Here is a 21,836-nt window from a genome sequence, read left to right as displayed (position 1 = left end):
TCACACTAGAAGCCCACCCCTGTCTCAGGTGTATTCTTCCAAGGCTAGGGCACCAAAAAGAACTTTCTCCATGAAAATGATGTCACTCAGCCTGCTATTCTGTAACCCCTTGGGTTCATTAATTCCAGTCTTGCACAGATGAATTGGATTAAGGACTTTTTTTTTTTTTTTTTTTTTTTTGAGAACTTTACTCTCCATTTGTAGTTTTCGTTTTGGAAGCACCTCTATGCTCGAGATACGATCATAGTATTGATATTGCAGGAATAGTGTTTACAATTCAAATACACTAATATAAAAAGGTAAAAATTTTGTTTATTGGATTTAAGATTCAGCATAAAAAGTCATTTTGCAATATCACTTAAATTTGTAAGACAATTAAGTGCACAAGAAAACTTTGCATCGTGTGTCTTCTTCCTAGTGTTTCTCTCTTCTAGGATGTATTTTGCAACTAGACTAAAGATAAACAGAAACACAATTTAAATATTCTTAAATTCCTCATGTCCTACATTGCTGCCCAAAAATATAGGGTGTTTTTTTCATTCTGCTGCCTAACTAGTTGGATTCTTCTTGTAGTAGCCATAATAAGACTTTTCTTATGGTCCATAATTTGGAACTAGTAACAACTGCTGATAATTAATGGCCTACAGACAGGTTGTTTTCCTCAGCAACCTCATTTGAACAGTATTATGAAAAATAGGTGGTGTTTTAGTGAACTTCTGCTGACAGTCCTTCCATAACAGTTAGAATTTTGCTTGTTTGAACTTCTCGGAGCCGTCGGTCTCGCGAAGACCATGCAAGAATCGCTCTGCATTTGTTGAACGAACAAATCCGATGGAGACAGCTAAGAATGCCACGAAGCCGTGTGGGTTCCAGGCACGTTGAAGACGTCGGTTCGTGCAGGTGGGTGATAGATGAGGGAGAGCGTTACTGGGACTCCACCTCGTATTTGAGCACGTGTGAATAGAAGCTGTGGTTGGCGTTCTCGTGCACCATCACGAACACCTCTGCGCAGCCAGACGTGTTGCAGGTGCCCTGCCAGTAGCCGTCTCTGCTCGGCGTCAGCGGGTAGGTGCTCTCGGCTTGCACGAGCACCTTGGCGATCCCGTGCATCTTGAGCTTAAACTGCACGTTGCGCCCGGCCGGCAGCAGGCCCGAGAGCGGCTCCACCACCTCGTAGTCTTCCGCCCACTTGCTGTAGCTCTGTGGGAAGGCCGGCCACTTGACTTCCGTGTTCAGGCACGAGATGAGGTAGTTGAAGACGTAGTCGTAGTTGCCAGGATCCGACTTCTTCTTGGCGTAGATTTCCAGAACGAAGTCCCCTGCGTGGGGGAGGTGGATCTTGAGCTCGATCTGGTTCCCCCGGCGGATCTGCATGATGTGCCGCCGCCTCGCGTCCTCCGTGAGGCTGCTGTTATCGGAGTGCAGCGAGGCCAAGACGCTTATGTCCTTGCCCAGGGTGAAGGTGAGGGAACAGCGCCCGTCGTTGGTGTGGATGATGGGGTCCGGGTGCGACGGCCGCAGGAACCCTTGCCGCTCCGAGAACCAGCTTGGTCCAACGGGCTGGTGGAGGTCCTTCGGGAAGCGCGCGCTCTTGTCCACGGACTTGCACTCTATGACATACTCTAACACGCAGTTGTAGACATCGTCAGGGGCCTTGGAGGGCTTGGCAAAGATCTGCAGCTTGTGACTGCCTGTCTTCTGGGGGTAGATTTCCAGGCTCATTCCGTGTTTTTTCAAAGTCATTAAACCGTGCTCCTGTATTCCCCTCAGCTTAAAGGAAAACAGCATGGAGGAACGGGAATCCACCGAGATGGCTGCTTTTCCGTTCTCTGTGAAATACAAGAGAGAAAGAAAATCCGTGGGAGTTTTCCTCTAGAAGACTAACGTGTCACAGTGAATTGCCACTTCCCTCATTGGAAAATGGCCACAGCTTGTCAACTGTCCCCTTCAGTGAGCATCCTTCAGCAACTGCAAGGTGAAGAGCGGCTTTTGCTCAACCCAGGCCATCTCAAATTGCAAAATACAGACGTGTCTAATTTCCCCATAATGATACTGATGTTATGGTTGAGTCTTTCTTTGGCCCGGGGGCCACAGCAGGTTTTTTTCAGCTTAAAAGCAAGTGACCAAGCAAAACCTTTGACCCTCCTCTACCCAAGAGCCCAGGTGTGGTGCTGGCAACCCACTAACACGATGCTGGTCCGTGTCAGGCTCAGCGCTACCCCGAGGGCACGTGCAGCCTCCCCTCCGTTACCTGTGTGGATGATCCCCGTTGCTGGGTGTGCGGTGAGCAGGCCCAGCGTGTAGAAGTTGCTGTTGTGCAGCATGTTGCGCTCGAAATCTTTCAGCGCCAGAGTTGGTTTAAGAAGCTGCCAGTTACTGTTGTCCGGGAAGTGGTTGTTAATGAATAGAGCCGGGTGGGTCAGAAAATAAAACTCATTGTACCTGCAACAAGAGGAAGAGATTAAAGGAAACGGAGGGACTATAAATAGCCAGTGCTGCTGGCAAGTAGTGGTGGTTTCAAGGGGAGGAAACTGGAGTGTTTTTTGTCTGCTCAGAGTCCGAGAGTTTAAAATCCCTCCAGGCAGAGGAGGAACCTCAGTTCTGGTCTTCCATATCTGAGGAAAAGATGACTTTTTGGATAAAACCAGGGTGTTTCTGCTACCCCCTGCTACCATGTGCTCCTGCAGAAAGGCTGGGCTTGTTGTTTAAGTGTGGGGCAACCCCTTAGGTAGCTTTAGGAACACCCTCCATCCCCCGAGGAGGCAGCCGGGATGCCTTGCTCAGGGCTTTGGGTCTTGCTGTGGGGCCTAAAATTTGGCACTGCCTGTTCTTCACCCACCAGCCTTCCCTCCCCCTTTGTTTGTGGTAGGTTTGTGTGTTAACACAGAGATTGGTCCTTTACCTGAAGGTGAACTTGGTGAAGGAATCGTCCACGGAACCACTTCCCCAGGTGCTGTCGAGTAAGTGCCACCTTCCCTCGAGATAGACGGCGTTCCAGGCATGGTCAGAGTCCCCGGTAAAGGTCTGCCCCATCTTGTAGCCGTAGCCCTTAGAGTAGCCCGACAGCTTCATGCACTGGATTCCTGCAATGCTGAGAGGAAACAGTAAGATGTAGCGGGAGACTTTTATTTTAAGCCATTAAGGTACTTCTGTGGAAGGACGTGAGGAGCAAAACCAGCACTTTTGTAGAACTTCAATTCTGTAGTCAACTGGGGCCAGGTCCATAATTTGAAGCTGAGCTTCAAGGGAGCTAGGGCCTTTAAATGTCTAAGTACACAAGCGTAATTCTTTCTGAAAACTCGACCCCTTGACTCTGGTGACAAACTAGATGTCCAGGTTATTCCGTGTTCTAATCTGTGGAAACCTTCCTGTTAAGTGGGACACTCATTCTTGATATGGTAATCTCTGTACTTTGTGCAGGGTTTCTTCTCATACCAATATCTGCACTGGCTTTTTGCTGGCTGTCCAGGGTGTAAGACTCCAGGCCCATCTCCTTCCAAGATTCCTGGAGGAAGATGACAACATGTGCTGAACTGCTTTTCATCTTGTCGCTCGGTGGAATCCCATCAACGCCGTCCACAATTAGCCCATGTAATTCCCAAATGAGGGTGTGTGTGTGCTCGCTCGTGCTCTCTGAAATGGTGGGCCCAGACGTTCGACTCCAGCGACTAAGACCCGAGACCTCACCGCACTGTAGGTGCTGGTTTAGCTTCCTTCAAGAGTGAGCCTGCGCTTTCCCAGAGCATAACAAAAGTCTCATTATTTTCTGTTGTGAATGCCTGCTGATGTGTAAACAGTATTTAAACAAGCAGCATGTTAATAAGCCCTCTGCAGCTGAGAGCGCTTGATTCCAACGTTGGCATCTTATTTCAGCGCTGGTCTAAATTTGCTTCGCTTAGAGGATTGTTCCATGTAGGATGGCACTGATATTTTTTCTTTCCTGCTTCATTGAGAAGTGTGTTAAATGGAACAGCTCTCAAGTAATAAACTGTGCAGAGCAAGTTTATCTGCAAAATGTGGGTTTGACGCGGTGTGAAGAAAGGCGATGCGAATGGGGAAGACAAGTAGCGCGCTCTGAAGCGACGGGCAGATGCTTGGCTGGTGCCAGGCACTTTTGAGAAGTCTAGGGCTGATAACCGAGACGCTGGCTAGGAAGGCGCAGGGCGGCCGTGTTCCTAGGGAATACCTCATTTTCCATGGAGAAGATGCCGCTTTAAAGGGGAGGTTGTCACGTAGGCCTAACCTACAGATGTACTAAACTCAAGCCTTGGAATTCAAGGTGAATAGGCCAAGACTGGGAGGAATTCCATGGAGAAACCTGCTAGTGGGGTCATTCATGCAGCCTCTGCCTGCCCTCGGTTCCTCGTGAGCCAAATTCTAGGATGGAACCGGGCAGTTAATCTGGAGCAACTCCCCGGTGTGACTGAGGAGAGCTCGGATTTACACAGAGTGATTGAGAGAGGAGCCAGGCGAGGGGTTTTAAGGCAGGTTTGATCCTAGGAGTTTGAAAGAGGCCTAGCAGGAGCTAAGCATGAAATTCTCACTAATTCCCTGGGGATTGGCACCTAATCCTGCCAGGCTCCTCCAGGCATTCTCCTTGGTGCGTAATCAAGTAGAATATTAAGGATCAAGACCTGCTCTTCGCTCTTACTTGATGTTAGTGAGGCTGAATCAGTGGTTTGGTCTTGGATGGGCTCAAAGTTCCCAGGAGAAAGGTTGAGCATCTTCATAACAGGCTCGTTAAGGGTATTGGACCAAAACCCAGCCCAAAAACGTCCTTGTAAGAACAGTCGACGAAGATCTACAGAAATGCTTGAAGAGGGAGATCTGGTGATGGCTGATGACCTAAGCATGTGCTGCAGGAGAACTGGTCCGTATGGTGTACCGGGACGGTTGAAGGCTAAGCTGCTCTCCGGCTTAGAGGAGTGGGAAATAACCTAGATTCTGTTGCAAGGGTCTCTTTAAAATTCAACAGCACCTTCTTCCTTTTGATTTCAGCTTCGGATTTGATTTTGCCTGAAGCTCTGGCTTGTCCAGAGGGAGACGGAAGGGTTTTACTTGTGCTGGGTACTCATATGATCCCGTGACCGCAAGGAAAGGGGCACTTGCTCCCCCCAGAGGGGCCACAAGCAGGAAGAGGTGGAGGCTGGATGACTTGCAGGTAATTGGAGATAAGGAGCTGCTCTGTGGCCAGATCCACCTGCAGCCACTTCGGCTGCTAAAGATGCTCAAACCCTGCAAGTGCAAACCGTGGCTTTGCCTTCAGAGCTACGAGTTAACGAGTTCCCCCTGTGTCCATGTAGGGGTCCCTCGAGCTCAAGCGATGCATTTCCCCTCCTTGATTCCCTCAGTCAGGCTGCCTCCTGGAGCCTGCTTCTCGCTTGAGAGGACACATTTTGACAAATGCTCCCAAACTACTGCTCCGAAATTTGTTTACGTTCATTTCTGCTAGGGCTGATGTTTGGAAACTGAGGTTTTGTGACCAGCTGCCCATTATAACTGCCCACCTTTCCTCGCTGCCGGAACTCTGAACTAATCAGAAGGAATTTTTGCTGCCGGAGCAGCAGCCGGAGGTGACAGTGTCCTGTTTGCAACAGCAGCTCGATTAGGGCTCCATCAGTGTCAACCACTGACTTTAGCAGGAACTTTGGGAGGCTCCTGGCAATTGGAAAATGGAGCTGTTGGTTAAAGTCACCCCTACAGGAGCTAGGAAAAAATAAAGGCAAAATAAAAGACCCTTTTTCCCCCCACTCCTAAACCTTTAAATAGGAAGGCAGCTCTTTGCATCCTGCATTTATGCTTAGCCTCAGCACAAGACTTGAACAGTGTGCAACAAGAAATAATGAGGGGGTCCTCTCGCACGAATGAGATGTCTTTGCTTATAGCTTTCCAGCAGAGGAATCTATGGCATAAATATTTTTCTTTTTTTTTTCCCCCTCCAAAATAATAGATTGGAAGGCTGGGAGCTTTTCTGAATGACAAAATGAAGAGTCATCCTGGAACTGAGGAATTAAGGAGAGTAAAATGAGCAGAGTTTTTAGACAGTAAAAAGTATCCTTGAAAAGATCACGTTTTATCCATGAACTAAGCATATGCTCCTTAATGAACAGATGCTAATTTCCCCGACTTTTTCTAATTGCTGTTTCCTAAGATGCAGTTATAAATTCAGACTTGATGATCCTATTTCTTTCTTTATTTTTCTCTCTGGAAAGCAAGATCAGATATTAGGAAATGGTGCTGGCTGGAAGTGCTTAACCATATCAGCAGCTGGCACATATTGTAAAAACATATATGTAGCCTTTTCCCTGCAAATTTTGTTTGTTTAGTAGTGGAAAATCTCCCCCAAATCAGCCATCAGATCCAGGCTTCTCCTTCTGGACAGCCCTCTAATGCTCGTCCCACGCTTGACGGGCCACTTGGTTGCTGCTCCGCACGGCTCTTCCAAGCCAACGTACTGAGACCTCGGCCGTGGAGACGGGGAGCCCCGAAGGCAGCGAGGAGAGCAGGAGGGAGCAGGGGCTGTGCAGGAGAGCTGGGCAAGCTCCTCCTGGGCCACCCCGCATCTCTTGCGTGGCCGCGTTCCCTGTTGTTTGCATTCCTTGTTGCTTGCACATCTTCACCTTCACCCTCGACGGGAAAAGCCGAGCCTCTTGTAACCGCCCGAGCGCCGCGTCTGCGTCTGCTGTTACGTTAATGCGACGCGAAGCTCGGCAGATGGCACCAAGTAAATTATGCTGGGGCGGAGGAGAAGCAGCATCGACCTGTGTGGGACTTGCTGCGGATTGGCAGCCTGGCTTGGAAGCTCAAGCTCCAAGTCCTGCTTGAAGTCACGCTAGGCAGCATGAAGGCAGACAGAATACGCGCAGAGATGGCCATGGCTGTTAACTCTGAATGTTTTGGAGCTTAATTTACCTGCACATTTGCTCGAAGAGCTCGGCGTATCCCTCGCAAATGCTCCTCCCCGCGTGCAGCACGTCTATGGCCTTGCACGACAGCTGGCTCTTGTTGTGGTAGCCCACCACGTCGTACTCTGCGGGAGGAGCACAGGCCAAAGCTCAGCCAAGAGCGAGGCAGCAGGGCCGGCGCGCGGCAGCAGCAACAACGCTGCTGTCTAATGTTACTGCCTTGAGCCTTTCGCACTTTAAACAAGACATTTATACGACAAATCACCTGGAAAGGCTCTGGTTGGCAAGTACCTGAAATGGCTTATTGTAGGCGAGTCGTATCTCAGCACAGGCAGGGCGTTAATACAGGGCAAGTTAGGAAATCTCCCTTTGAATGAATGCAAAGCAGCAGCGCAGCAGGGATCCTTCAAACACAGCTTGAGAAACTGGTCTGGGAAGGTTAACTCAATACTTAGCAACCTTGGTTGCGTCGGGAACCTCTCTCTTAAAATAGGAGCGCATTTTTTCCTGACAAGGAATGCTGCCTCAGCCCCTTCGCCCTTCCCTTCATGTTGTGGAAGAGGGAGGAAGCCGGGAACGTGCTGCACTCGACCTCTGAGGCCGTGCTGCCACTGCTGGTCTTAACTACCAGGCTCTGCTAAGCACGAGCCTCAGGGCTGGCTCCTGGGGTAGAGGAAGAGGCAGCTTTGAGACCTGCAGCTTTCGCTAACAGCGCTTGAGCTAGGTGCTTGCACAGTCCTGGCTCCTTTTTTTTTTAATGCTAGCTGGCATAAAATAGATAAAAATGTGTTTCTTTTAGTGCTGTTGCTTCAGCGAGGTAGATATGAATCAGGATGGAGCTCAAAGGGATGGCAGAAGATGCCCAGCAGCTGTCCCAGTTGAAAAGAGGTCCAAGCTAGCAGGGAGTTTATAACTTCAGAGCCCTGTAAGGCACAGCTCATTTCTTCAAGCACATTTAAACTCCTAGCACTGTATTTGTTCCCTATGCGCATAAATAGAGGTCAACCCATTCAGCAAGGACGGAGAACAGGAACTCAGAAGGTGTAAAAACAAATATTGTGGGGAGATCAAAACACACTTGTTAGGGTAGCAGGGACACCCAGAGAACCAGAATAGGTGGGTGGATTCCGGGTCTGTTCCGATCAGGCCAGCAGCCTGGGTGGCCCTGGGCTCTGAGTGCAGATCTAGGGGTTCTCTGAGGAGCCTTAGATCCCAGAGAGTGACTCCCAAGACAGCATAGGCCATTTAATCCTGCTTCTTAAATGGAAGAGTCTTAGCTCTAAGGCAAGGCTCTATTATTTGTTTTATGCCTGATTTATCCCTTTTTCTCAGGAGATGTCTTCCATATTGGAGCTGCTGGAGAGAGTCCAGCGCAGGGCTACGAGGATGATCAGGGGCCTGGAACATCTGCCCTATGAGGAGAGGCTGAGGGAGCTGGGCCTGTTCAGCCTGGAGAAGAGAAGGCTGAGAGGGGATCTAATCAGTGTATATAAATACCTCAAGGGAGGGAGTGCAGAGGACGGGGATGGTCTCTTTTCAGTGGTGGCCACTGATAGGACTAGAGGAAATGGCCGGAAACTGAAACATCAAAAATTCCATAGGAACTTAAGGAAAAATTTCTTAACAGTGAGGGTGCCAGAGCACTGGAACAGGCTGCCCAGAGAGGTTGTGGAGTCTCCTTCTCTGGAGATCTTCAAAACCCGCTTGGATGCAGTCCTGTGCCACGTGCTTTAGGTGTCCCTGTGTATGCAGGGGGGTTGGACTAGATGACCTCTAGAGGTCCCTTCCAACCCTAAGCATTCTATGATTCTATGATTCTATGATATTGAGGATGACTCTGGTGACTTAGGGCTATTTCACCTCCCACCTTTTAATTTATATATATATATATATATGTAATATATGCATACACACACATATATATATGTATGAATTTTGTTGGCCTGGATAGCCATGGCCAGAAAGGAGTTAACATGAAGCCAGTCTGAATGATCAGCAGCCAAACAGTGTGTGGTGCGGGGATGAGTCAAATTCTCGGTTTTGTGAAATGCAGTAAAATCAGCAGAGTGCAAATTTAAGGGCAGGACTGAGGCTGCCTGGGCCTGACCTCACGGCGCTAATGGTGCCGTTGCTGGCAAAACTCCTCCTGATCTCAGTGGGAGTGAGATTAGGGCAGTGCTTCCGAAAATCACTCTTCTGCTTTCTGATGTCTGACCCATGCAGTCAGTGATCTGCACTGCACCAAAGCTGCTCTCAGCTCAGCAGACCCAGCATTGGCCACATCTTGGGGTATTTATTGTAATTTAAGCGATTCGAGCATGGCTTATGGTTATATGTGTTGTAAATTGGCTCGTGTTGAGCCGTGCCCGGCTTCTGTCTGTGCCCTGGGGCTAGGAAAACACCTGCCATGTCCATCCTTGCCCAAATGCGTGTGGATGGTGATGGCCACGGTGATGGGCCAAGAGGCAGGTGGCCGGGCACGGTGTGTGGAGCAAGGGCAGGGATGGAGGGACTGCGCGAGGGGCGAGAAGAGCTGTGCTCTTCCCCTGGAATTAATGGGGGAAAACACACTTTGGCATTTGTGAAGCAAAAATGTCATCACTGCCAATCACCCCAGGGAGGCCTAGCCCGAGAAGGCAGGAAAATCCCTCCTGGAGCGAGGCAGCAGCATGCAGGCTGCTCTGGCAATGCCGCGTGGGGCACGTGTTGGTTCAGGACAGTGGTGGCAATGAAACTCCTGGAGCTCCAGATGTGTCAGCCAAGCCTGGGGCTTGGCCACCAGGCCTTATGCTCCGGCTGCTTAGATGATAGTAAATTATATGGTAGCACTACTGACTAACTCGAGCAGGAGTCACAGGCTTGTGGCACGGAAGGGAATCCTGCCCGGACAAACCTGGTGGGACCTGGAAGCGCTAGAAGCAGGAGTATGGAAATGGTGATGGTAAGTAACCCCTGAATGTATTTCTGGATGTACGTGTGTACAAGCCTCCTTCCACCCACTGCGTGTCCTCGTGTGAACCTACGCACACGACATGGAGTAAACAGCAGTGACAGCAACAGCAATAGCATTATCTACAGCGAGGATCTGCCAGCCCAAGATCCCAGCCTACCTATGTGGTGGCATATCCACATCCAAATGGCTCGCACTTTCTCCAGGTCTGTCCGGGCTTGTTTAAGCAGGGCCGTAACGAGGTCCTCCACGCTGTTCTTGACGTTTACCTGTTTGCACGGAGGAAGAGTTGCAAGATTGCCATGAGGAAACAGTGCAGCGGATCTGCCCTCCTCCCGCTACCACGAGGAGGACCCCGGCCAGCACTTGAGCTTCACTAATAATAGAAATACAAAGCTGTAATTCCACACTTCAGGCAAGAAATATTTTGGGTCTTAGTTTTCCTCCCGATGTGGGACCTCTTTTGCTGATGTACGCACAGAAATGTTTGTGGTGGTTTTTTTTTTTTTTTTTTTTGCCCTGGACTTTGAGGCACTTGGCCAGTAGCTCAGATGGAGCTGACGTTAGTGCTTGTAGCAAGGTCTTGAGGAACGGCCCCAGCGGAGCGAGCGCTACGAGCAGGACGGAGGCAAAAGCACCACTTACTTTTAGCGCGTAGGCATCCAGCTTCTCAAATTGCTGCAGGTCTACGGGCATGGATTTCAGAGAGGATTTGTCCCACGGATATGCTGCGAAGAAACAAGTTATTTATTGTCTCGAGGGGAGTTTTTCCTGGCTGAGCACTGCAACGAGGGGACACATCACAGCGTCCTGCCTCGTGTCTGACCTCCAGCACTGTTGTCCCTCAGCCCGGGGCGGCTAAGAAGCAGGGGACACAGGAGCACCCATAAAATTTCCTTGCCAGGTGCGTGCAAAGCAGGGCTCATCCTGCCTAGCTCGTATGACCCAGACTAAAAATCCCAGACTATATCGTGTAGGTGCCTTCTGGCTGCAGCTTGGTGCACAGATGGATCAGCTGGATGTGCCCCCGGCCTGCACGCTGCACAGCGCTCCCGTTTCTTCCGAGCTAGCAAGAATTGAGCTCTACAGCTCTCTCCCCTGCTATGCGCTGCCAAAGCCACTTAGCACCAAAGACGTTTTTCAAGGTAGCTGTAGAGCAGTTATTTCTCAGGAAACAAGGATTTAAAAGAGCTCATCAAACCAAAGTGGTGCTGTGTGACTCCGGAGAGCTACAAGGGTGGCTGGATGGTGCTCGTAGAGCCGCTGCTTGCTTAGCGATGGGTGCCGGGGAGAAGGGGACACGTCCCCGTCCTAGCGCCTTCCCCCTGCGCCTTGGCAGCCCCTGCGCACGCTGCTAATCCGAGCCTCGCTCTTCTCGGAAACCCCTGCCCCAGGGAGGGATTAGGGGAGCTGCAAGCCTGGCTGGCGCGAGCGCCCTCGGCTCCGTGCGGCCGTGTCCTGGCGCTGCTGAAGCCTGCCCTTTAGGACGCAGGTGACCAGCACCTGCTGTCCCGTCCTGCCCCGCGCCGGGCAGGTGCCCGCCTGCCAAAACGCGGGGTGAGCGCGCGGCATCCGGCTCCGTAACACGCTCGCTTGTTTAGCTCGGTTTTCGCAGAAAAGGGATATTGCGCTGACCTAAGGAGAGATAAAGCAGATTTACACGTTTAAAGGTTCCTACTCTATCCTGCTCCAAAAATTACTTTTTGCCTTTTGGGAACTAGATGGATTTTTAAAATTGGTTGTCAGTTTTAGTCTTTGTCAGGTTAGAGCCGCTAAGGCTCCCTGCAGATGTGGGTTCACCATAACTCGGGCACTCTTACGCTATTGCCGTGGTGCTCAGAAAACATGCGTCATGCCCACTTGCAGATTAGCCTTCCTCGGATGGGGAGAGCCTGGGGAACATCTAGAGTGGGCGTGATGTTCCCCAAACCATCCTCTCTTGCCCCCCAGGCAAACAGGATCGGGAAGCGGAACACGCTTGCGATGATGGAAATTAAATCGCTCTGCGATGCGCTTTGGTCTGGGGCTGGAGCAGAGCAAGGTCTGCTTGCAGGGCTGACAGCTTCCCTGCTGGGGCTGCCCCACGTTGTCCCACCCGTGCCGGTGGCATTGCAATAGTTACCGTGCAGGTCTTTCCCACTCGGCGGGCGTGGGGCTTCGGTCTTTTGGAAACCTGGCAAAGGGGAGACAGGTAAAAATAACTGATTTTGGTTGGGTGGAAGAAGTTGGGATTCAGGTTTTCCTGTGCTCGCTTGCTTGTGCTTGGACCTGCAAATTGGTCGTGCTGGGGAGAGCGGGCACAGAGGGTAGAAAGGCTCCTGGATCCCCTCCCCGCTGTCCCGCGGTCCCTGCGGATGCCACATTCCCAAGCAGTCAGACCTCTCCTGTTCTAGCCCCAGGCTAGGGACACCAGACCCCTGTTTAGCACTGGGCCAAAGTGCTCATGGCATGGAAGAACTGAGCAGAGCGCGGAGAGAGCAGAGCTCCGGTCAGACGATAACTGTACAGAGAGCCCCGCAGCAGCTGGAGGGATTTCTGAGGGACGCTGCAGCCTCCGGCCTGTCACCACCCGTGTGATCCCAGCGCCATTGGAGAAGATCCTCCCGCCCCGGACTCAGAAGGGGGTTGCTGTCACCACCAGCTGCTCCTCGAGGTCCTGCTTTGGCTGGGTGCAGCTGCATCTGCCTGACGGGCAGAGCGGGCACGTGGCCATCTCTGGGCAGCCTCTGACCGGGGCTGCTGGCAGCTTCCCAAGAGCTTCAAGATGCCAGGCCCCAGGGGAGCAGGAGGAGGAGGAGGAGGAGGAGGAGGGACGCACCGTGGCGAAGCAACCTCACCTCTGTTGTCCTGGCCTCTCAGGCTGGCCTTCCGGAGACCTGCAACAGAGCTGGGTTAGACGACTGCAAGGTTGTGGCAACCCATGCAGTGGGGAAGTGGCCTCCTGAGCAGCCCCTCAAGCTCCTGGAGGCCGCTCGGCCTTGCCCCTTCTGCAAGGGGAAGAGGGCTTGGCCTGTCCTTGGAAGGACGTTGTGTCTATGGACCTGTCCACAGGCACCATCTTTGTCATGGGGTCGTTCTGAGAGCCCACAACACACTCGGCCATCACTTGGCTACAACCACATGCAGTGCTGGGCTCTACCTTTTCCAACGGAGAGTTTCTTGATGAGCTGCGGGGTGGTGTCTCTGGGGTGGATCTCCACTGTCACCTGTGTTCCTGCAAGGAGCAACGAGAAGCTCGATAAGGAAGAAGAGATTAAGGAGACTTGGAGAAGACGCAAGGGGGTTTAACTTGGGATGCTGGAGTATCTGGACGGGCTATTGCATCTAGCAGACAAGGCCTCATCCGAGGGCAGAAGCATTTGGGCCCCGAGGAAGCTGCACCGTTCACGGCCCAGAGGCAGAGAATCTCGTGAGGAACCTCGAGGAGGTCTCTCATTTAAAGTTTCATTCTGAAAATGGGAGAGAGTTAGAAGGGGAGAGAAAAAGTTACGTGGTACCTTGGAAGAACTTCTGGACCTTTTTAAAAGAGACAGCATCTTTGGTCACTTATTTTAGAAATATTCTTTTAAATCTCCAGGTTTCACTGGAGGACTCCGGTACGCTTGTGGCCTCCTTGTTTTGGATCAGATTGGTTTGGAGACCAGAGGTCAAGATGTTCCTGCACCCTGGGACTGCCATCGATCTGCACTTGTTTGTGCTTGCAGGTTCATTGAGAGTCTCGTGACATTTGGGGTTTTCCATAAAACTCAGTTCTTGGACTCAGCTAACTGGGTAGGAATCTGCCCTTTCACCAAAAAATAACTATTGCTCAGGATTTTACTTCAAAAGAAGTTTTGTGTCTCTCATGATTAGGTACAAAAGCTTGACACCATTTCATCAGCATCATCAGCAGAATCAAAGAAAAATTCTACAAACCGTAAAACCCCTCTATATCCTGGAGCTTGGCTCCAGTTTTTGGGTGCTTGCAGCCATCATGGTGTTAGGATTAGAGCTGGCTAGTTAGTTTTGAGGCAAAGCAAGGTGTTCCTTGAAGGCCTCTGGGATGATTTTCTCAACCCTTTTGTTCTCAAGCATGCCCGTTGTCATTTTCCAAGATTAATTTAATTTTTAAGTTTTTGTGGAGTTTCTTGCTGACTTCCACTCTCTCTTTTTCGCTCATGAATTAAAATGTCTCGTTTCCAAAAAAAAACAAAAAACAAAAAACCCCACAGATTTAACAGTGAGGAATGCATTTTTTTTCTAGTAAGCTTAAAAAACATTTGATAAATCCTACGAAATAAGCCCGCAGGCATTTTTCTAAGCGCTACATCTGTCTGCTTCAAAAACTAATGGCACAAAATGGTTGCTGATGTTTTCCTAACGCTTTTTTACTCTTCCCAATCAAGTTCTGCTTGGCGGGAAGCCGCAGAGCGCGAGCGGCGGAGGAGCTGGAACGGGAGGTGCTCCTGCTGCAAGAGGTGAAGGTGCCGCCACGACCAGGCGCGGAAGCGCTTGCTGTTCGGGTGACACCTCTGCTGCGTCCTCGTGGTCATGGTGGCAGTGGAAAAGTGAGTGCTCCAGGACCACTGGGCCCTGAGAAGTCCTGAGAAGCTGCTCACCTTCATTGGAGTGAGAAGTAAGGGCTTGTGTTGGCTTGCAGGCCTCCCGGGGGACTTGCTGGCCTGCTTGGATGAGAAAAAAACACGTCAGTGTCTCGGGGCGGGTGACAGACGAGCCCGGAGCGGCTGCCAGCTGCAAGGGACCGGTGCAAGGAGCCTCCTCCTGGTAGCTCAACCCGAAGGCCACATACGGCCGTGGCCGTGGGGAGGATGAGGCCCGCGAGTGCCGAGGTGTCGCGGCCCAGCATGGGGCAGCGGCCTGGTGCTGGCAGCGCGGCGCAGGGCCCGCTTATGCAATACAGTTTGTAAATATTGCAGCAGCACCAGCTGCTCGGCGGCGTCAGGGGCTTCATCAAGATGCTAACGCGGCTGATTAAAGGTGAATTTATTAACCCCTGTGGTGCTAGAGGATCGAGAGCGCTGCCTGGGTTTTTGACATCAGGATTGCTTAGCCATCCTCAAGGGGATTTAAGCAGTGCCTAAGGCAAAGCTGCAGGAAAAGCCTCCTGTATGCAGACAGGCACTAAATACTCGCGCTGCCGCCATTAGTCCTGCATAGGAGGTAGTTGGTCCTGTCCTACGCTCCTAATGGATGCTCCAGCTCCGGCTCTGCAGTGGAGCCTCAGCCCCTCCTGAGAGTGCCGGAGGCTGCAGAGCTGGATATTTCTCTGCTTCGCAGGATTAAGAAATTGTTATCTGCTGTCTGCCACCATCAGATTGGTTAAGAGTAAGTTGCATTTTGCTGCCAGTGCTCGCTCGCTCGCTTTGGGAGCTTTCTGTGGCTGCCACTGCTCTCAGAGGGCCACAGAGCAGGGACCTGCCCAGCAGTGCGCGGGTCGTGGCCCGGCTTGTGTGGCTGGTGCTGGGGAAGCCAAGCGCCACTGCGGGGTAGTTGGAATCAGCTGCTTGGGCCTATTAGCCCTAACTGATGTGCTTATCCTAATGCAGCGGCTTCTGGCTTTCTCTCTGTGCCCTGCCAGACGTCGCATTGCCCTTAGCAGAGCGAGCGGCGAGCGTGCCGGCCCGACTCCCTTCCCTGGGAGTTGTCATTCCCCGTGGATGGCCGAGGGGGACGCTCAGCACCAGCAGCCGCCTCTTTCCTTGTGCGCGACCTGAACCGCACGGCTGAGGGGCAGGGATGAGCACAGGACCAGTGCACAGAGGGGCGGAAAAGCCAAGCGCTTCCTGCCCGCGGCAGGTCCACCGCAAGCTACACGGCAGCTCTGGAGGCTCTGTGCGCGGGGCCCTGAGGCCACGTACCGTTGCGCTCTCTCCCCTTCGGCAGCTGAGATCTGTTGTTTCCATTTCCATCCTCCTGCAAACCTGTAACACACAGACACACACACACACACACACAGGACTGGTGGCCGCTCCTTCTGGAGCAGCCTGCGGTGCGGGCCTGGGCCCGAGGAGGAAACACAGCTTGGGGCAGGAATTGTGCTGCAACTGGGGGGCGAAACAACCATCCCTGGAAGTGCTGTGGAGCGCGCGTTAGGTCACCCCCCCCGCGCTCCTCCTCTGCAAAGCTGCATTTTAGCGGGCACGGCCCTGCCTCCCCAGCGCCCAGGCCTTCACAGCCTTGGGGTCCGATCTGCACCAACGCTGTGACGGTGGTGGCTGCAGGCCAGGCGCCCCCCTCAATCCTTCCCTGCTCCATCCCAGCGGGATGACTTCGGGATCCACCTTTCCTGCTGCAGCTGGTGAAGTGTGAAGTCCCAGGAGAGGAGCCAGGGCACTCCCTGCAGCCCCCGTGGCTTTCCCGGGGCTTGTGTGTGGGTTAGAGGCTGTGGGATGCCCTGCTCGGGAGGGCAGGAGCATTGTGCCTGCACCAGCCCTGTCTCGCCTGCACCTGCTGTGTGGGTGAGCTTTTCCCATCCTTCTAGAGCCAAGGCAGAAACATTCCCTGTTACCTTCTAGCTCCGAGCCTTTGGGAAGGTCCCAGAGGGAGAGCAGTGCGGCCGGGGGACGCTGTCCCGGCTGCCTGCGGCTATAAATGGCTTGGCGGAGGCACAGGCGAGGTTCACTCCGCACCGCACGGGTTTATCCCCGTTTTGCTCCACGCCGGGCACCGCTCCGGGGCTCTGCCGCTGCGCTCGCTGCCAAGCGAGTCCCCCACAGCACCGACCCGCTGCTGAGCCGGGCGCCTGTGCGAGGAGTTGGGTTCGGAGCGGTGTTTGCACGCGGAAGGCTGAAATCCAAGGCTTCCGCAGCACGCGGCCCGCAGCAGAGACACCAAGAGGGGAGAGGGGGGAGAAGCCCCGACCCTCTTGCGCTGCCGTCCCCATCGCCGCCCTCCCGCGGCCCCCCGGGGCTTTACCTGTGCGGGGGGCCGTGGCGCTGCTTTCGGGCAGCCTGTCGCGGTGCGCTCGCGGCTTGCCCGCCGCGCGCTCGGGGTGCACGATGAGGAGCAGGTTGATGGTGAGCGCGCCGGGGTCGCTCCTCAGCTCCACGGTCCCCATGGGCGTCGCACGGGGCTGCTGCTACGGTGCCCGCGAGCCGCTGCGTGCGCTGCCGGCCCTGCGAGAGGCGAGGGGGCTGCCGCCGAGCCGCGGCGCACGCCCGCCAGCTGCACCATCGGGGCGCTGCCAAAGCCTACCCTAATGCAGAGGTGACGGGAGGAAAGCGCCCCCGGGATCCCTTTCCCGGCCCGCAGGAAGGAGCCGCGCGGCAGCGGCCGAGGTCCCGTTTCATGTTCGTGCTCCCCCCTCTCCCTCCCTCCTCCCCTGGCCGCTGCCCTTTCGGCTCCGCGCACTTGTCCGCGCTCAAATCCCCCCGGGCGGCACGGCCGGGGGGGCCGCGACAGTCCCGGGGCTTGCAGCAACCCTTAAAAGGATTTCTCTCCCGCACGGAAAGCCCGGAGATGCTGGGGCAGCGCGATGGGAGCAGGGCCCGTGCGGCGCGGCCGTCAACACCCCTCGCACGGCAGGGCTGTGCCCGTTGGGTCCGAGCAGCCGCTGTTAGGGGGCCGCAGCGGGACAAGGCGCAAGCGGGGCCGGCCCGGGGCTCCCCCAGCCCTCGCTGGGGGCCAGGGACGGCTGTGGGAGCCGCTCGCAGCAGGCGCTGCCAGCACGAGGCGCTCGGCTAATTTTATCGCTGGCCCTGGGCCTGCGCGAGCGCTGCCAGCGCGGGGGTCCCGGGGGACCAGCGGCACCTGTGGGCTCTGCGGCAGTCCCGGAGTGGCTGCTGCGCTGGGGGGCCGCCTCGGGCCAGCACAGGGTGGCTTTTTAGCGGGGGGGACACGAGCCCTTCTCATGGGTGCTGCCCAACGTGGCCTTCCCGCCCGGGCCGTGACAGATGCCCAGCGGGGGCAGCCGCTCGCAGCCACCTGGGCCGTGCCTGTCTCCGGCCCAGCGCCCCGAGATTTACGGCCGCAGTGACTTTCTCCAGGGTGCTCTCGCCATCTGCCCGCTGGCCTTTCGCGCTGCCCTCCTCACCTGTCGCCTCACGCAGCGGCCCCAGCGCCGCTGCCACCCTTTCCTTGCCGGCACCTCTCCCTGCAGCACCCAGCGAAACCACAGCCCCGTCATAGCACCGAGCCCGTTTAGAAGCTGTTCTTGTGGGCACACGTGTGTAAATTTGGACTTTTGGCCTTTTCTGTGTGTTTTGTTTTCTCCCATATCTGTTCCTTTGCATTTACAACCACCGAATTTCAGCTACCGGTCTCTTCCTCGATGACGAGTCAGCCCCGGGGCTTTGAGCCTTGCGTCATGTCCCGCTTTACAGTTGCGCCCTGATGACCCAATGAGCTTTAATCTGCTCTTCTGGCCTCCCTTCCCTCTTCCGTGCAAGCCGCTGGGCTCTGACGCCGCTCCCATCCCGGCCCTGGGTCGCTCCGTCGTGGTAGCCCCTGCACCCCTTCTGCTGTGTCAGCAGCTGCGCGCCGTGATTTAAGCGGGTGGTGGAACTTTCCACTGAGCTATAAACCCTTGTATTCGGTTTCCCGGGATCCTCCTGCCTGGGAAGCGCGGCGGTGGCTGCAACAGTCCTGCGAGGACCGCTCAGGAGAGCGCACAGGGGCGCCCCATGTCCGAGTGGGCTCGTGGGGCCGGTGAAACACGCGGCGACACTGGGCCTCATCGTGGGCCAAGGCTGCTCCTGGCTGCAGCGGGTGGGAAGTGGAGCGGTGTCACAAGTGTCCCAGCCCCGGGCTTCGGCGTGCCGCTGCCCGAGCGCTGCGCGCTCTCGTCCGCCGCGGCACGGCTCGGTTGACCTTCAGCGTGCCGCTTGGCTCGCTTTTCCTCACTGGCCTTTCGAGGCAGGGAGAGCGCTGCTGGCCAGGCTCAGCGCAGTCATTAAAGCATTAATCCTTTTATAATCCCCAAATAGCTCATCCTTTGAAGGCCGTGCCGGGGACAGAGGTGAGGGTGATGGACCTCCCTCCCCGTGACTGCGCAGGGAGCTCTCCCAGCTGCCATCGGCCCCTGGAAGGGTTGCGTCCTCTCCAAAGCACTCCGAGAGCAGCTCTTTAAATGGCTCCCACGGCTTTTCCAGGGACAATCTCAGGCTTTGGATACCCTGCAGTCAGTCTAGGGAGCAGTGGCGAAGGTGGCTCTGTAACCTGAATTAGGCACCGGTCGTGCAGTGTGCCTTGTCTTTAACCACTTATCATAACACTGTCCTTAGACAAGCTGGGCAACCTGAACAGTGCAAAATCCGCCTGGCGCAGGATATATGGTCCCAAATGTTTTAAGAGACATGGGTGAAGAAGTGAAGGGGGGAAAAAAGTCATGCTACATCTACTTAGGGCAGGAATAGGTGTGAGAGCAGCCCTCTCGCACAGAGACACATCCCTCTCAGAAACTCGGCCTTCCCACGCTCCCGGGACATCACATCGCTCCTGCTCCTGCCCACTTTGCTGCCGCGTTGGCACGCACTGTTCCCTAGGCAGAAGCCACCAGCTAGTCCATGCACCAAGAGCCCTTCTCGGCTCACGCGCCCATCCTTGGAAGCCGTAAGAGACCGGACGGTGCCTGCAGCGGGAGCACCGCGAGGCACCCGCCCCGGGCACGGCCTTGGGTTGCCATGGAGAAGCCCAACGGGTGTCTCCAACTTCTCAGCGACCTGGCAGGATGCCGGGGCATCCCGAGCTGCAGCCACGAAAGACTTCTCTGCAGGAGAGGCCGAGGGCTCACCTGTGGAGCTGGGCTCGCCGTCTCCTCCCGTTGCTGGTGCTACATCCACGTGAGCTGTTGGAAACACAAGCAAATATTAGTGTTACGACACAGCGCTGCAGGCCTGGCAAGATGCACAGCGCTTTATTCCGTGAAGGAGAACACTGTTCTGATAAGGAAGTGGAGAAATAAGGGGGAATAAAGCACGATCAGCGCCAGCATATTGGCCTAGGTATCGGAGCCGGGCCCAAGCGGCGCAGAAAGCCGGAGAGGGTCCCTCAGGATGGCTCCTGAGCAGGCTCAGGTAATGAATTTTCAATTCTGTGCTTTCATTAGCATTGTTCTTAGCCGGGGATTTAGCATTTGTCCCCCTCAGCTCTGCGGCACATTATTCGTGTCATTGAGACGTTTGCAAGGACAGTGCTTGTGTTCGGCGTTTCCATCGGAAACGAGATGGGCTCGATGCTGGTGGGCTCCTGCCGAGCCGGAGCACCGGAGGCAGCGCTGCGCACGGGCTGTTACCCCAGCAGCGCTCTCCTGCTTTGCCTGCTCGCTCCAGCACCGTTTCCGAACCAGATGCATCCAATGAATTTTTTCACCGTTCATGCTATTAATGAGCCCCCTGGAGGTTTCAGAGCTGGGGAGGCAACGCTGGTCATTCCTGCTTCATCCCACCCCACGCACTGCCCTTGGAGCTAACAGACCCCGCTGAGTTAGAGCAGTGCTGCTGCTCCTGGCGGGGACTTACTCAGTTCATTGGATCCCTTGTCCCCTTCCTTTCTGCAGCAGCAGCACAACCTGTAGGGAGAGCGCGGCCCTTAGCTCACGGAAACACACATTTTACTCCAACTGAGACCGCTTTATTTGACAGAAGTGTTTTGTAACTGAAAGATGTCCCACATGTCCCCACGAGGGACACGCTATTACTAGTAGTGCTGTGACCTTCTCTCCCCACAGCTCTCGAGCTCCCCGCACGCAGGGCAGGACAGGAAGGTGGTGGCGAGAGCGGGGCAAGGGCGCGCGAGCTGCCCGCGCTGCCCTCCCGCGCGCCCGCCGGCCAAATGTCAGCGGATTCAGATCGCTCGCAGCGCTCGGGCGGCCGCTGTGGTGCTCTTTGCCCCGGCGCGGGCTCAGGTGACAGGGCGTGCTGGCGAGCACCCCCGGGGTATTATTATCGCCGTTATTTATTTGTATCGCGGCAGCGCCTAGGAACATCGCCCACCACGTGCCGGGGCCACGCGCTCGTGTGGTGCTGGTTCTGCAGCACCGCGAGCAGAACAGCATGGCCTCCTTGCTCCCCTTCTCCCTCGTCCTGCTCCCGGGATGGGGTTCGGCGCATGGGCAGTTCGGGGCCCCCCGGGAGGGAAGCCTTTCCACGGAGTTGCGCTCCGGCGTGGCGGCGCTGTCAATGAAGCGTCTCCCGTTACAGCGCTTTCCAACTGTACAGGGATGAGCCAAGGACACATGGCCGTAACGCGATGCCCGAGGATTCCCTGCGTGCCAGGAAGTTGGAGCTGCTGCTGGCACGGCCGCCCGGCCCCGCTGCGCAGCGGGCACGCTCGCCGTGCGGCTGCAGGAACATCCCCGCGCTGGGAGCCGCCCACGGCCCGGCCGGCACAGGGACGGCGGCTCCTGCTCCGGGGCCGAGCTGCAGCTCCGGCACCCGCGTGGCCCATCAGGAAACACGTGTGGCCAGGAGCCCGGGGCTCCCGGTGCCGCGGGGCCACCTGCTCGCAGCCGTGCCAGCCTCCGCAGCAAGTGAGCGTGCCGCGGCGGCCCGGGCATCTGCTGGTAACAGGATCCCGGGGCTCCACAAGGAGCTGACTCCGGCTTTTGGGCTCTGTTCCATGGTTGGAGCTGCCACCAGGGCTAGGCCCAACTCTGAGGAACAACTCTTAGAATTAAGCAGATGTTGCATTCCCGTTGCAGCACTGCAGTCCTGCGTGTCCCGTATAGAGGGCTATAGGAGCAGCGAAGGGCCTGCTCGGGGACCTGTTCCCAGTAGCCACGCTCAGCAAAGCAGAAGCTTTGGGAAGCGCACACAGGAGCTCAGAAATGCACCAGCAAGCACGTCGCCTGTCAGAGAGCAACGCTTGCCCAAGAGCTCGCCCTCCCTCCTGCAAGTAAATAAATAAATTTAAACATAAATATATAAAATGTGTCTGTGTGTTGCTACCTCCTCGCCAAGGCGACGCAGCAGCTCCGGACGTTGCCCATGCGGGTGACGCCGTGGGGTGCCCGGGCCGGGCGGCAGCCCCACTTGCTCGCGTGC

At 55.0% G+C, this 21,836-nt stretch overlaps 1 protein-coding gene across 1 annotated transcript; it reads right to left on the bottom strand.

Moving 5' to 3' along the window:
• Positions 1–924: 924 nt before the first annotated feature.
• KY (kyphoscoliosis peptidase) lies at positions 925–21,781 on the bottom strand. Its single transcript, XM_088530193.1, has 14 exons — positions 21,741–21,781; positions 20,313–20,362; positions 19,586–19,639; positions 15,714–15,776; positions 14,454–14,516; positions 12,995–13,069; positions 12,693–12,731; positions 11,978–12,028; positions 10,501–10,583; positions 10,016–10,124; positions 6,913–7,030; positions 2,903–3,091; positions 2,252–2,442; positions 925–1,829 (listed from the first exon to the last, which is right to left on the bottom strand). The coding sequence occupies exons 1-14, from the start codon at positions 21,779–21,781 to the stop codon at positions 925–927; spliced, it is 2,031 nt and encodes a 676-aa protein (XP_088386319.1).
• Between the last annotated feature and the right edge of the window lie 55 nt (positions 21,782–21,836).

This window comes from Tinamus guttatus, unplaced genomic scaffold, assembly GCF_059628265.1.
Source record: "Tinamus guttatus ecotype Peru unplaced genomic scaffold, ASM5962826v1 Tinamus_guttatus_pri_ptg000364l, whole genome shotgun sequence".
Lineage (NCBI taxonomy): Eukaryota > Metazoa > Chordata > Aves > Tinamiformes > Tinamidae > Tinamus > Tinamus guttatus.
The sequence above is the reverse complement of the archived record's forward strand: the minus strand, read 5'-3'. Positions and strand labels throughout refer to the sequence as shown.